Source organism: Podarcis tiliguerta, assembly GCF_965153285.1.
Source record: "Podarcis tiliguerta genome assembly, chromosome: 4".
NCBI classification, from domain to species: Eukaryota; Metazoa; Chordata; class Lepidosauria; order Squamata; family Lacertidae; genus Podarcis; species Podarcis tiliguerta.
The window spans coordinates 81,285,912-81,302,269 of NC_139537.1; the positions used below are offsets into that span (position 1 = coordinate 81,285,912).

At 43.8% G+C, this 16,358-nt stretch overlaps 1 protein-coding gene across 1 annotated transcript in view; it reads right to left on the reverse strand.

The window, feature by feature from the left end:
* Nucleotides 1-14,067, reverse strand: part of UBAC2 (UBA domain containing 2) — a 78,191-nt gene extending 64,124 nt beyond the window's left edge. Inside the window, exons 1-4 of the mRNA XM_083438047.1 lie at nucleotides 13,859-14,067; nucleotides 5,146-5,273; nucleotides 2,162-2,281; nucleotides 1,733-1,839 (exon numbers count right to left, since the gene is read on the reverse strand). Coding sequence (XP_083294173.1) covers nucleotides 1,733-1,839; nucleotides 2,162-2,281; nucleotides 5,146-5,273; nucleotides 13,859-13,889 — 386 coding nt within the window. The 5' untranslated portion in view covers nucleotides 13,890-14,067. The remainder of the gene's footprint in view (nucleotides 1-1,732; nucleotides 1,840-2,161; nucleotides 2,282-5,145; nucleotides 5,274-13,858) is intronic.
* Nucleotides 14,068-16,358: the final 2,291 nt, after the last annotated feature.

Genomic DNA, 16,358 nt, shown 5'->3' on the forward strand with positions numbered 1-16,358 from the left:
ATCTACTTGCACTTTGACATGCTTTCGAACTGCTAGGTTGGCAGGAGGAGGGACCGAGCAACAGGAGCTCACCCCGTCGCAGGAATTTGAACTGCCGACATTCTGATTGGCAAGCCCTAGGCTCTGTGGTTTAGACCACAGCACCACCGGCGTCCCAGATTTCGCTGCTACTACTACACATAACATGTCAGTGCTCGCTTTAAACCTACTGCACTTTACAGCTCATTGGTGAAAATTTTTACAAGGGTTCTGCTGTTTTACATTCCTGATGTAGAACTTATCAACCCTCCCAACTCCCTAAGTTGTGGCCTTCTGAGAAACAGAAATAGAAAGTTCAGTATACACTCAAACCTCAGAACTCGAATGGCTCTGTTCTCGAACGTTTTGCTCCTGAACACCGAAAACCCAGAAGCAAGTGCTCCGGTTTTCAAATGTTCCTCAGAAGTCGAATGGCTTCCGAGGCACATTTTTCATTCCCGCCCCCCATTGACTTTGCAGCCAGCCCAGTGATCCTTGGTTTTTGAACATTTTGGAAGCTGAACAGTCTTCCAGAACGGATTACGTTTGAAAACCGAGGTTCCACTGTACTTAATATGTGTAGTTTATACTTCCAGCTGTTTTTGAATTGAATAAAAGAACAGTGGTACCTCAGGTTAAGAACTTAATTCGTTCTGTAGGTCTGTTCTTAACCTGAAACTGTTCTTAACCTGAGGTACCGCTTTACATAATGGGGCCTCCCGCTGCTGCTGCGCCGCCAGAGCACGATTTCTGTTCTCATCCTGAAGCAAAGTTCTTAACCCAAGGTAGTATTTCTGGGTTAGCGGAGTCTGTAACCTGAAGCATCTGTAACCTGAAGCGTCTGTTACCCGAGGTTCCACTGTACTTACAAACTTACACAAAATAAGGCACATGCTATCAATTTTATGTGTCTAAAGTCACACACACATACACACAAATAAAGAAAGACAGCTTTTCAAGAAACTTTGAATGGACTTTTTGATGAAACTTGATTTCCATTTAAAAAGTGGCCATGTTCATGAAAACAATTTGTCTTTTTCATATATGTTAGCAGCCATAATTCATCACCTGCTGCCGCCTGCTCTTCCTTCTCTCTCTTTTTTCCAAATCAAAATAATTTATTCAATGACTCCAATTTATTCAGTGCAGGATCCCAGCCAACTGGGTGCTGTATAATAAAAGTGACATATAGCCAATAAAATTTGGCTATGCGAGGGTATCATTGAGGGCAAACGAAGCATTCCCATTGCTTCACTCTTAAGAGCAAGAGGAAAGCAAACACATCCCCAGTGCCCAGATGACCAAGCTAACACTTCTTATCTTACAATACAAGGTTTTCCCCTCAAAACAATTTCAGTTGTAAGTAGCAAAGTTTATTGCTCACTGGCCAATCAGGCCTCATGTGTACATACAAACATACATACTAGTATATATAGCTCATGATCAACAAAGGAACATCAGAACAAGTATCTGTGATGGTGGGCTAGTTATAAACTTTCCCTCACAAAATATTAATATATATAATCTTAACACGTTTCAGTTTTGTGTAGGTATGCATGATCACTTGGTAGAGTGTGGATCAGGATGCTGAGAAGTAACGAATAAAAGAAATGCATTTCCTTATAAGACTTAAAACTGTACTAACTACATCCCTTAAAACCATATTTAAGGTACCCAGAGTTCAGCAAACCCCTTAACAAGCTGCGGTACTTACAATCCCGACGGCAAACTGTTGATGGTGAGGCCAAAAGAATATTCAACAGCTTCTACAAGGAGAAGATCAAACAATACCGACAGCATCCAGGAGCCCAGCAAAAATGACTGAAAAAGAGGAACACAAATGCTCAGAATCACAAACTTAATACATCTTCCCACAGGCTTGAGATGCACACCGTCTTTAAAAGACTTTTCTAAGGTCTAAAGATGATTTTTAGTTTTCTGGATTTTAGACAGAAGAGAAGAAAGTGGCGAAAGAGATCATAATCCGGAGAGCAAATACTTCAGCTCCCAACTTTGGTCTACCTGAACACAGTGATACAATTCCCAGCACCCTTAACATGTTTTGCACTAAGTTTGCCGACAGGGAAGAAGATACAAAGCATGAAGATGTAAAAACGTGAGAGGAAACAGAACTGGAACTTACAGAAAATTTTCTGCTGCCATATCTTCTTTCAAATATCCTGAAGTTGTAGATGAGCAAGCTGCTACAGAATGTGTCTTTGAGATCAAGACACACTGTTCTCCCACATACAAGTCTCCAAACCTGAAAGTAGCAGAAAACACATGAATATGCATGAATATGTCCCAAATGCCAATTGTTCTTTGGGTAAGATAATTTAAAAGAACAAGTTGCTTATATGAACACGTTTTCAACTTTCGTCTTATAAACTGCATGTCAACTCAAGGCACACTAGATACAATTCCAGTGCACGTACCTAACGTAGCTTGCTCTGTACTTTGAGAACCAATGGTCCATAGCACTATAAAGCCGTAATACGTACAAGGCCATAAAATGTTAATAGAGAGCAAAAGAAAACCTTCTAGCAAGGACACTGCTATTGTTGGAACAAGTTTATTATCCTGGATCCCCTTTTAAAGACAAACCACAAAAGGAAATAAATGACTGTGTCCGCACTCTGTACCCACAGGGGTTTGCTACAGATATTTCTATCCATAGAACACTGATCCTGAAAGATCTTCATTGGCTCCCAGTACGTTTCCGAGCACAATTCAAAGTGTTGGTGCTGACCTTTAAAGCCCTAAACGGCCTCAGCCCAGTATACCTGAAAGAGCGTCTCCATCCCCATCATCCAGCCTGGACACTGAGGTCCAGCTCCGAGGGCCTTCTGGCGGTTCCCTCCCTGTGAGAAGTGAGGTTACAGGGAACCAGGCAGAGGGCCTTCACGGTAGTGGCGCCTGCCCTGTGGAACGTCCTCCCAGCAGTTGTCAAGGCAAAAAACAACTATTTTACTTTTAAAAGACAACTGAAGGCGGCCCTGTTTAGGGAAGTTTTTAATGTTTGACGCTGTATTGTTTTTAATATTCGGTTGGAAGCCGCCCAGAGTGGCTGGGGAGACCCAGCCAGATGGGCGGGGTATAAATAAAGAATTATTATTATTATTATTACATCATCAACAACTTTTTTTCTTGTTCCAACAAGATTAAACATCATATACCCATTTCATATTACGGTCCACATGACACGGTACAGCTGCAAGGCTGTGTCTTGTGGTTCCGTAGGGGGTGGGGATTAGCATCTTATTTAAAGAGCAAAAATGTCATGCTGGTAGAGAAACACTTCCCTCCACCTGCCTGGTGCTCATCTCTCTACATTCTTCCCCCAAACATTACTTTCCTTTCTCCAGACTCAGATACTAGGATGCATACTGACAGTGGCTAGCATATCATGGTTAGCATATCATGGAAAGCCAAGCACTGGCTTACTGGAAGCGTCCAAATGTAGCTCAATCGAAGTTTGTAGTTAAGAAGGAGAGAGCTTACCCATAATCTTGTGCTCAGATGACACATTAAGACAAACTTTGGTTTAGCTGTCATGCCAGCAATAAGAGAGGAAAAAGTGGCTGTAATTTCTCTCTGGAAGCCAGCATTTTCATCCTAAATCATGGTTTGGTGTTATGTAAGAATGTGGACGGTAGAAGACTCTGCATGCCCAACAGGATTTTCTGGGCTGAATATGCTATAGATTGCATCCTTCACCCCATTCATTTTAAAAAGGACAATTTCCATCAAATTTGTATGCATTGTGTGCCATGTGCAAATATGTATCCCCTTTCAAAGGTGCGATGGAGGGCCCCAAAAGAAATCAGGCTCACACACAAGCAAGAAATGCCCAGGAGGCAGAAGTCAACAGGTGAATTTTCCTATAAATTATTTCTATAGTAGGAAACCCCTCACCTGATGATTTTCTGCTTGCCACACAACTATTAAAAATACAAGAATCCTCTTTTACTCAATGAAAATCCAAAACCATGCAAAGAATTCAAGTTTCATGAGCTGTAAACTAATCGTCTTAATATAGGTCTTTTGTCAAATTGATTTAGACTGGCAATAAATACACTGAGTGCAAAATCAGACATGGCATTTCAAATTTAGGGTGTGTGTCAAAAGATATTTTAGATTTATAGTGATCAGGGTTCAGATACTCATGATTGGAGTATTTTTTTAAAAAAGCAAGCAGTGTATTCCAATAACATTTATTGTGGTTACTCAGTCGTTGATCATACCTCCCAATAATAGCAATGCTATCAGCACAGAACAAACAGCCATCATTTCCTCTCCCTCTCTTTCTCTTTGAGCAAAAAGGATCTGAGATTTTGACATTCAAGTCTTCCAGCAGCAACAATCCGCCCCCAATAACTCTCTCTTTTCCCCTCACGGGTGAGAAAGCAATTAATCACCTCCCACATTGCTGCTGTGGTCAACAGCCCCCATAACTGCATTTTCATAAAAATATGCATGAGAAGCAGAGATATGCATACATACATGATCAGTATGTATGCACCCACCCAAGTAAGTCAGAGCAACTGGAGTTCTTAGCAGCTGGGCTCTAGCACTTTCCCTCCTTCATCACCACAACTCAGTTTTTGTAGCAAGCCTGGCAGACTGCGTTCAGTGTTTTGAGGCTGCACTCACTTTGCCTTGATACTAGCCAGTATCCCTACAACAGGCCAAAAGCATCCTCTGGAATGCATGCTTGAGGCAACGTGGGGATTCCCTCCACCCCAGTGACATAATCCCCCAGCAACAAAGCTATTGCTGCATCTCTAATTTAATATGACCTTTGGACCTTTAAACTGAGACTTACAGGACTGGATTGACATCACTGAAGGAAGAACAATTACGCGAGAAGGCACTTAACTCATGGATGAATGAAATGGGCAGAGCAAAAAGCCTTTCCCCCAATGTGGGTCCTCTGTTGCAGCCGCTGCTAACTTCCTACATTTGACATGAGAGACTTGCTTTCCTATTAGTTACGTTTCCCAAGTGCTGTGTGTTAAGATTCCATTTGGCTTAGAATCCATATATATATATATTAAGATCCAGGTTGCGGAATTCCTGACCTTTAAAGTTATACATATGCATGCTTACAAATGACTTATTGCTTACCTGAAATTCCTCTTTTACTGCTTGCAGATTGTATGTGAAGAACTTCTGATAATGTTGAAAGAGCAGAGCCAACAGAAGTGAGAGAGTGCTCGGTATTATTAAGAGGCCTTTTGACAGAGGTGCTTTATCTTTAAAACAAAACAAAAATAGATAATAAAATGTTCCAGTTACAATAATATTTCTGAAAACAGATTAAAGAACAAGAATGCTTCCCAATCCAAATTAAATGATATTAATTCCCATCACTTATAAAAGAAGAAGAAGAGTTTGGATTTGATATCCCGCCTTTCACTCCCCTTCAGGAGTCTCAAAGCGGCTAATATTCTCCTTTCCCTTCCTCCCCCACAACAAACACTCTGTGAGGTGAGTGGGGCTGAGAGACTTCAGAGAAGTGTGACTAGCCCAAGGTCACCCAGCAGCTGCATGTGGAGGAGCGGAGACGCGAACCCGGTTCCCCAGATTACGAGACTACTGCTCTTAACCACTACACCACACTGGCTCTCACCACATAAAACTGATTTATGATTCGAATGAAACATAACAAATGAAACGGTCCAAGACCATAATACTCATCTTCAATATTTTCCCCACTTTGAGTTTGTAGGAATGTGACTCTCTTATGAAAACGAACGTGAAGAAACCAACTAAACAGAAACATACGCAGTAATTTTATTTTATTGATTTCTTAGAATCACAGAATCACAGAATTGTAGAGTTCGAAGGGGTCCCAAGGGTCATTTAGTCCAACCCCCTGCAATGCAGGAATCTCAACTAAAGCATCCATGACAGAGACCCAACCTCTGCTTAAAAACTCCCAATGAAGGAGAGTCCACCACCTCCCAAGGAAGTCCATTCCACTGTCTAACAGCTCTTACTTATTTCATGAGCATGCTATTCTTTATTCATATTATAGCATTTGTACAGGCTCTTCGGCCAAAAGGACTACCAGAGCAGCTTAAAGGTAAAGGTCCAGGGACCCCTGACCATTAGGTCCAGTCGTGGCCAACTCTGGGGTTGTGGTGCTCATCTCGCTTTATTGGCCGAGGAAGCCGGCGTACAGCTTCCGGGTCATGTGGCCAGCATGACTAAGCCGCTTCTGGAGAACCAGAGCAGCGCACGGAAACGCAGTTTACCTTCCCGCCAGAGCAGTACCTATTTATCTACTTGTACTTTGACGTGCTTTCGAACTGCTAGGTTGGCAGGAGCAGGGACCAAACAACGGGAGCTCACCCCGTCGCGGGGATTCGAACCACCGACCTTCTGACCGGCAAGTCCTAGGCTCTGTGGTTTAACCCACAGTGCCACCCATGTCCCTACAAGAGCAGCTTACATACAATCAAATTACATACAATAGAGCATAGCAGATGGCTGTTGGTTCGAGCCCATCCAGGGGAGCATTGCAGGGAGTTGGACTAGGTGACCCAACTCTACAATTCTGTGATTCTAATCAAAACAAGAGGAGTCCCTGTCTGCAGGCTTACAATCACATCAGGGAAGAGGGACCGGGAGAAGGGGAAAAGCAAATGCAGGCACCAATTTCTTAATTCTTTCGACCAGCTAGAACAGAGACGGTTCAGGAACAGGAGGTGCCTGATGGGGCTTGTCTTCAGCAGAGCTGATGGAATAAGCATTGTTTCTCCCCCCCCCCCCCATAATATTTATTAAGTTTCCAACAAATTAAACACAACACTGCAGAAAACAAAACAAAAAAAATACAATACAATATAATACAATACAATACATAATAAAAAACATAATAAAACAAACAAACAAAACAAAACAAACACCATTTAAAATTTCAATTTCAACATCTTATCTTTCTTTCCCTTATTTCCTCGACCTCCTCACACCTCCCTTTTTGTATTCCACTTCTATTAATTGTTTCAGCAATTCCTTTCCATCTTCCTCTGTTTTCTATCCTATAATTGTCTTAACACATTCTAACCATATTTTTACCTTTAATGTTCAATTAATCTATTTATACTTAATTCCACTTCCTGTCCATCTTCCCCTGTTTTCTATCCTATAATTATCTTAACACATTTTAACTTTATTTTCCTTTAATACTCTATTAATCAATTTATACTTAATTCCTTATAACATTTCTACTGAAGCCATATAACTTCATTCCTACGTTCTTCTAACATTCATTAATTTTACAATATTTCTAGAAATATTCTTTAAACTTTTCCCAGTCTTCTTCCACCGACTCCTCTCCCTGGTCTCGGATCTTGCCAGTCTTTTCCACCAATTCATCTAGTCCATCAACTTCATCTGCCATTGGAATAAGCATTGTTTCTCACATGTTCCCGAGGCAGTCAGCTGTTGAATCAGATGATGGTTGAGGGAGAGGAGACCCAATGGAGCTCTAGCATGTTATGCTATGTGTGCTTATACTACTTTTTGAAGATTTTACCAATAGGCTCTTACTTCACTCTGTATACTTTATGTGTTGAAACATATCCCAAGATCTGCTGGCTGTGGGGCAGGCAATATGAAGTAGCAGGCTGCCACCACCAAGTGTGTTAATGCACACTCATTTACCTACATGTGCATTAGATCCAGGGTTGCCAATGTGGTACCCGTGGGAACAGCAGTGCGCTTCCTTGAGGACTTCCCCTGGTGCCCAAGAGCCTCTGAGGACCTTCGCTTCTTGCTCATTGCCCCCTTTGTGATCAGATAGTGAGAGTGCTTACCTCCACACTCCCCCCCCCCCAAATATGTACAGCTGATGGAAGAAGTTGGAAGAGCAATGCTCTTTCCTACTTCTTCTTTCATTTCTAGGTGCTTTCCAAGGCTCCGAACAACTAAAGAGAAAGTGACTGAAAGGGTAGGAGGGAAAGGGGAATGTTATGGGAGATGGGAGCAGAGAAATGGTGCACCTGGGGGAGAAAATGTTGGGCCACAGGAGTCGGGGGGGATGGGGTGCCAGTGAAGGTGTGCATGTGCACACGCACACACACAAAAATACAATAAACTGGACCCTTTTAAAATTGCAGCGTTTTCTCTCATCCTGCCCCCTCACTGCTATCACATCACAGACTACATCTGTCTTCACTGACCGAAGACACAAAAATCACAGCTCTGGTGCATTCCAACAATACCATGGCGCAAAAACATACACCCAAGACACAGATCCTTATGTAGTCTCATAATTTTATTTCACAAGGTATTCCATCAAAACCACCACCAAATCAGAGGTCATCTCTGTGTCCATAGATGCATTCTGTGATTTGTTAGCAGCTTGTTGCAATCCAATGTAAAAATTGTGACTATGACCTGGATCAATGTGTTTGTGGTGCTGGTGCGCCAGATCTGTTATTTTGATTGAGAGGACTACGAACATAAGCTTTAATTTGATTGAGTTTATCTTTGTTTTTAATGGTGGTTTTATGTATGTTTGTTTTTAATTTGTTTGTGGATTGGGGTGGATGGGGTGCTGGGGGGGATAGTACCTCTGGTGGGGGACACATTGTGCTCCTTCTGGGGTCGTTTGTTTAACTTTGGTCCCTACCCTGCACTCAGCTCTCACCAGTGGCTGCTAGAAGTTGTCAGCATGCGACAGCAGCCACACCCTGGAAAACAGTTTCAACTGACTGGATAAACCAGGTGAAGGTTGCCGATGGGTCTCAAACCCTCAGTGAGCTAGGGACTTCCCCTGCATGTGAAGACAGACTCTGGCACATTGAGCGGACAAGACCAATATTGGGTCCAATGGTCCAGAAGATGGCTTCTACAAATGCTGTAGAGAGAAGCGAGGGGCAGGTGGGGCTTGTCAACCTGAGAAGGTAGCCCATCTAGGAGAAGGAAAACTCTGATCTTAAACCTTCGCTGCCTTGCAGGATATTTTCCAGGAGAAGAAAAGGCTAAAGAGTAAACCCTACACAAATCCGGAGTGGATTCCATAAGGTGGTTGGATAGTGCCTTATAAGTTCCTTCTGGCAACTCGTATAAGCAAGCTGGTGCCAAACATATTTCTCTGATTTCTTTTGGGCCATATCAGCAAGGCCAAGAGGAAACTCGTGCTATCTGGGCAGAACAGGACCTCCATACACATTGCTCAGGCTTGCGCCCCAAGATCTCATTATAGACTCAGACCCTGCAGTATACAGTATATAGATGCAAACCTTTCACCCGTACTTGGTCATCTGTGTTTCTTTTAGACATCTAAAACTTTAGCATACAGGAAGTGAGTATTTGGCTATTTTTACTTTTATCACAAGGTAGAGTAGCCACAGCTGTAACCAACACCTAAACGTGACAGTTACCCACAGTGGAAAGTACAGCTGTCTGTTCAATCATCAGATGCCTTTGCAAGCAAAATGTCATCAGGAAAATGTTTTAAAATAAGAATGCATGTCAGTTTTAAAGGTATAATAAAGTTTTGTGGCGCTATGAAATTGTTCGGTAGATCAGTATAAAACCTTTACTTATCAGCAGCAAAAATACTGCTGCTAAAACAGTGCCTGTTCACATTACCTGGATTTTAAAAATATTCAAATTGCCTAATAAGTTTATAAAATCCTGAACTTGTTTATAGCAGCACTGATTTGGCATTAGGAGTTCACAATTCAAGAAAGGCAAGCATTCAAGTCTTCTTAAAAAGGACCTTCCTAAGAATACTAGGGGTCAATGAGGATTTTTTGACAGCATAAATTGTCAGCTCATTTTCCCTTCACTACCAAAAATATTTTTGGGAGAGGGAGAAATTAGTCCTCAAAGCCCAAAAATTCACATTATAATCACATTATAAGCATCAGGCAGGAGGCATGGTTGCCATGAAACTAACTGGAGACCTAATTTAGTGTCTCCTATAACCTCAGAGCATTTTTAAAGCCAAATGACTGTAAAATTTACTTTAATAAAGCATCAGGTAAACACCCCCCCCCAAAGGCCCTGGTTTTGGTCACTCAATATATTTTGGTTACAAGTCCCATCAGCCCCAGCCAGCATTACTAATGGTCAGGATGATAGGTATTGTAGTCCAACAACATCTGGCTAACCCTGATTTAAGGTATCTGTCTTTTTCAATTCCTTCAGAAAAACTGGTTAAATCAAGAGATACTGCAAGTATTGTGACACATATGATACACTTTTTTTAAAAAAAGTTCAAAGATTGGTCTTGCCTGCCATCTATCTGTTACTGGATATATTTACTTTGAAGTCTGAAGTTTTATGCATGCTGAACAAAATGTAGGAATTAAAACAAAGGCTGTAATCTTTAAAACACCTGTACGCACTGCCCTATTCACCTACTATTTGTCTTCCCCTCCAGCAACTCACTGCATTCCTATGCTAGGTGGGGAAGAGGGGGCTTGCCTCCTCCAATAGCCCTCTTTCTATGTTCAGTACAGAAGAGAGACAGAGAACTCCACCTCTGCTACACTGAAGGAGTTCAGCACTCCACGCTTCACTTGAATGAAAAGGATTAAGGGGGGGGGAATCCTAATTTGAACAAATAGCAAGCATTTTAAATATAATTTCTAATCAGAATCTTCTTTTTAAAACAACAATATTGAGTATATGGCACTCTTTCCAAATTATCTAAACAAGGGGTGGGGAAACTGTGGCCCTCCACATAATATTGCAATGCAACTCAACATAATATTGCACAGCTATTGGCCAAGCTGGCTCAACATAATATTGCGTGACTATTGGCCAAGTTGGCTGGAGTTATGGGAGCTAGACTTCAACAATATCATGAAGCCCATAGCTCCCCACCCGATTTAAACTCAAGGGTTCAGAGACTGGACAATAACTGCTCTGCAATAACACTTGGTCTTGCTCTAACTTTGATGCAGTCTCGACCACAGGTGCTATTTAATGTGCATTATCTGTGTATCCTACTGGTAAAGGGGTGGAATTTGAACTCATGCAACAGGAGGCAGAGGAGAATGTTAAGGGAAAGTTCGTGTTAAGGTTTAATGCTCTTCCCACATTCTTACAAGTCATCCAGTCACCAGGTAAAACATCCCTATACTATATTAAGTTGGCCAACACAGCTGATTCTTACACAGTCCAGACTCCAGTGCCATAACCACAACGGAAGAACAAAAATGTGTAACTCAACTAGCTGAGTGCAGCTAGAAACAGCCATCCCGAATAAGACCAAAGCTCCTTTTAATCTAGCAAGCTGTTTTCGACAGCAGCTGGCCAGATGCCTATGAGAAGTCCACAGACAGGACATGAGGGCAACAGCCATTTCTCACTGTTGTTCCTCAGCAGATGATATCCTGGGGCACATTGCTTCTGATCCTGAAAGTAGTATACACTTATCATGACCAGCAGCTATTGACAGCATTATCCAATCTCACTTTAAAGGCATCTAAATTGTTGGCCATCACGTCTTGTTGAAGTGAATTCTACAGTTTCACTCTGCGCTGTCATTTACATGCAGTCAGATATAGAAAACACACAGATTTACAACGTATTATTAACATGGACACATGGTGGGAAACAATTTCCCTGCTAAGGCCATTGTGAGTCAAGGGTGAGGAGGGAGTGCACTGCGATGGTTATATTATTGCAACACAATCCTAACCCTGTCTATTCAGAAGTTAAGTGCTAGAGGTTTCAGGATTGTAGCTTTAGGTGCAGGAAGGTTCAGGTTCAATTCCCTGAACGATGACACTGACTGAATGACTTCAGACCAATTGCTGTGTCCCAGCCTAACCTATTGCACAGGACTGCTGTTGAAGGTTAGACGGAAGAAACCATGAGCGTTGCCTTGGAGGAAATGTGGAATAACACACTTTTTTACCCCTGGCTTTTAACACTTGGAGTGTATGTTTTTAGGACCTACCTCGTATTTATTTTTATAGCTGTTGTAAGTTGTTAATTGTTATTAATGCTGTAACCTGCCCTGGGACCTTATGTTGAAAGTGGGCAATCAATCAATCAAATGTGTTGCTGCCACCCTGCGCACACTTTTTTGGAAGTATGTCTCTCTGAACTTCGCTTAATTGGAGAATCTCTGGCCTTTTAAACTGTGGGGAGTTACTGTTTTCGTTTGTTACTATGTCATGCATTTTTGTGTTTTGTTTTGTGTGTTTTTTGATAATAATAATAATAATAATAATAATAATAATAATAATAATTTTTTATTTATACCCCGCCCTCCCCAGCCAAGGCCGGGCTCAGAGCGGCTTACAAGCAATAATAAAAACAAGATGAATGATTACAACTTAAAAACAAAAGTAAAATACAACATTAAAATAATGGAACATTAAAATATTAAAATGTAGCCTCATCGCAGGAGGAGAAGGAAAAGAAAAAAGAAAGAGAGGGAGGGAGGGAATCAAATTGGCTCCAAGCCAAAGGCCAGGCGGAACAACTCTGTCTTACAGGCCCTGCGGAAAGAAATCAGATCCTGCAGGGCCCTGGTCTCATGAGGCAGAGTGTTCCACAAGGCCGGAGCCAGAGTTGAAAAGGCCCTGGCTCTGGTTGAAGCCAATCTAACTTCCTTAGGGCCCGGGACCACAAGGGTGTTGCTATTTATGGACCTTGAGGCTCTCCGTGGGGCATACTGGGAGAGGCGGTCCCGTAGGTACGAGGGTCCTAGGCGTGAAGGGCTTTAAAGGTCAAAAGCAGCACCTTAAATCTGACCCTGTACTCCACCGGGAGCCAGTGCAGCTTGAAAAGCACTGGGTGAATATGCTCCCATGGCAGAGACCCCGTGAGGAGCCTCGCTGCAGCATTCTGTACCCGCTGGAGTTTCTGGGACAGCTTCAAGGGCAGCCCTGCGTAGAGCGAATTACAGTAGTCAAGCCTGGAGATGACCGTCGCATGGATCACTGTGGCCAGGTCGGGGCGGGAAAGGTAAGGGACCAACTGCTCAACTGATATTGTAAACCTCCCTGCGATTCTCGAATGAAGGCCAGTATAGCCATTTAATAAATAAAATAAATAATAGTAATATGCTCATTCCAGAGGGTTAAGCCCGTTGCAGCAAAAACCAAAGAGTTGCATCTTTCAACAAGATCTTTCTTTTAGAACTTTGAGAAGACATGTGAAGGCAACCCTGTATCGGGAAGTTTTTTAATGTTTGACGATGTTATATGTGTTGGAAATCCAGCCCAATGGACAGGGTATAAATAATAAAAGTATATCATCATCACTTTCCCCCCCAGTGGATACTCAAGGATATGCAGTACCAGCACTTTTTGTTGTTGTTAAAAAGTGTGACACCTTTTTGGTTAAAAATTGTGACACTTATTGTAACAACTTCATAGTGAGTACAGGCACCTCTCTTTCTTTGGTTAAAAATTGTGACACTTACTATAACAAATTCATGGTGAGTACCTGCACCTATTTTTCTAGAAAAAAGTTATTCTTCTATTACTATTATTATTATCGCAATGCGAACTTCCTGGGACTCTAGGTACCCACTAAAGGCGGACTCGCGATCCGGCTAACGCGCGTTCCGAGCTGGCGCCGTGCACACGCGCAAAAACTGCGACACGGGGGGGAGTGATCCTTTCTTAACGAAGCGACGGGCCGGGCCTGCGCGGCTCTTGGAAACGTCCCCCCGCCGGGTGGCGGCCAGCGGGTTTCGGGGTTGGGGAGGGCCGAGGAGAGCGGAAGAGGGAGGAGACTCCGCGCGGGCGCCCGGAGAGAGGAGCCGGGGAAGGGAAAAGGGAGAGCCGGGTTCCGGAGGGCGGCCGCCTGCCTTGCCCCTTCCCTCCGTCCCCCAGCCAAGGGCAGCGGTACTTACACAGCCCGCTAGAGCCGGTGCTGGTGAACATGGTCCCGGGCCGCAGGCCTCGCCGCCGCTCGCTCGCTCGTTCCCCGCCGCCGCGACGCCTTCGCTGGCCCGCTGCTCCCTCTCAGGAGGCCGAGGAGCCTCCAGCGGCGGCCGGGCCCGGAGCCTGAGGAGAGCTAAGGCGGCCGGGATGGGTCAGAGGCGGCCGGGAAAGGCGCCCCCCCCCATGGCAGCGCCCCCTGCCGGAGCCGCGGCGGCATCCCGGCAGCAGAAACCAGCCACGGGCCGAGGAGAAGCGCCCTGGCCTGAGGCACGAGGGGCGGGCGGCCTCTCGGCTACAAAATGCCCCGCTCCTCACCACACACACTGTTTTTTGGGGGGGCTTTTCTACGCTCCCCGGCCCTGGTTCGGTAAATGTCCCACAGAGTTTCGTCGGGGGGGGGGAGGGGACGCTGTGGTTTGCTCGGGTGGGGTCAGGGTTATAATCCCAACCCAAAATTGGGATGTCCGCACGGTCATTTTGGACTCTGGACACGCGTTAGATGTCGAAGGATATTGCCACGCTTCACCTCAGAAGAAGGAAGCTCAGCTGCGGAGTTTTTTGGGGGGGGGGCTGCATGCTCCCAGTGGCGTAGCGTGGGGGGTGCAGGGGGGGCCGGACACACCGGGCGCAACATCTGGGGGTTAGGGGGCGCAAATCCATGGGTTAGGGGGCGCAAATTACTTGCCTTGCTCCGGGTGCTGACAACCCACGCTACGCCACTGCATGCTCCTTTTTGCAGTCCCGTTTCAGGGGCACCACTGCCCAAGAGACCTCCATAAGCAACTGCGGGGGGGGGAGTTGCGTTTTAAACTAGTGATCCAGTCATGTTTACTTTCGCTATTAAGGTTGCGATTGTAGGAAGTTTCAGTGGGGTGGTCTTCAATTTTTCTATTGGGAATCATGGACCTAACTTAAGTCAATGGGTCTCCCAGTGAGTAAAGGTTAGCTGTGTCATCCGTTGCAGTCGGTGGTACTTGCTTCTGAATCTTCAATAGTTTGGGCTGCGAGTCCCACTGAGTTAAAGGTATAATATAGGACAAATGGGACCTGCAACAAAGTGTTGCAGTGCAGAGTGCTCCTGTGCAAGGTGCTGGACAGCCATGCCTTTTTTCACAATAGGTAAAGGTAAAGGGACCCCTGACCATTAGGTCCAGTCGTGACCGACTCTTGGGTTGCGGCGCTCATCTCACTTTACTGCCCGAGGCAGCTGGCGTACAGCTTCCGGGTCGTGGCCAGCATGACTAAGCCGCTTCTGGCAAACCTGAGCAGCGCACGGAAATGCCATTTACCTTCCCACTGGAGCGGTACCTATTTATCTACTTGCACTTTGATGTGCTTTCGAACTGCTAGGTTGGCAGGAGCAGGGACGGAGCAATGGGAGCTCACCCCATCGCGGGGATTCAAACCGCCGACCTGATCGGCAACTCCTAGGCTCTGTGGTTTAACCCACAGTGCCACCTGCGTCCCATCATTTTTCACAATACTCCACTCCATTTCCCTCCCCCTCCTTCAGCCAGCATGCCACGGCAACGTTGGTCTGTTTTTGGGGATCTATCCCTGTCAGATTTCCTCCCACCCTACTGCAAGAGTTTTTGTTCTTCTGCAAATCTTTGGGTTCCTCCGAGCTTGCTGATAAAAGGATTCACACTCAAAGAATGAGTTCAGCATCGAGCGTATAGGATTCCAGCCACAGAGCTTTTATAGCAAACAAATCTTCAGTGCTGCATATGTTTGTTCTACACAGTCGCTTTCTCTCCTGACAATTACCTGTTCAACATACCAAACACTAACACGGAGTTAGTGCATGCACGCACTGGAACACGCTAAAGATCTCTTTAAACGCCTTAATATCTTTAACCAACCTGTTGCATTGACAGTCTACATAGTTAAGGAATGGTAAAGCAAAAAAATAAAATAAAAATCCCCTCCACTCTTCTGATTTTTTTTTATATAATATTTTTATTAGGATTTTTACATAGAAAAGAAAAATACAAAAATACAAAAACAACAAGAAAAAACAAATAAAAACAATTCCATTTTCATAATATTCTTTGCATTTACTTATTTCCCAGACTTCCCCACATCTCCCCTCACTGTATTCCAGTTCATCTATTTGGTCAGCAAATCCCTTCCCTCTATCTTAACTTAATATTTATCTTAATATCTTAATGTATCTTAATCTTTTCTTATATCTTAATATGTTGAACCTTTAATTTTACACCTTTTAACCTTCAAATTTTCCATACTCCTTCACCACATTGTTGCTAATAACCTTTTAACCTCAATCCGATGTCATTCTAACATTCATTAATCTTATAATATTTCTGTAAATAGTCTTTAAATTTCTTCCAATCTTCTTCCACCATCTCTTCTCCCTGGTCTCTGATTCTGCCAGTCATTTTTGCCAGTTCCATGTAGTCCACTCTTCTGATGTTTGCTTATAGCTGAAGTATGGATTCTAATTTGCAT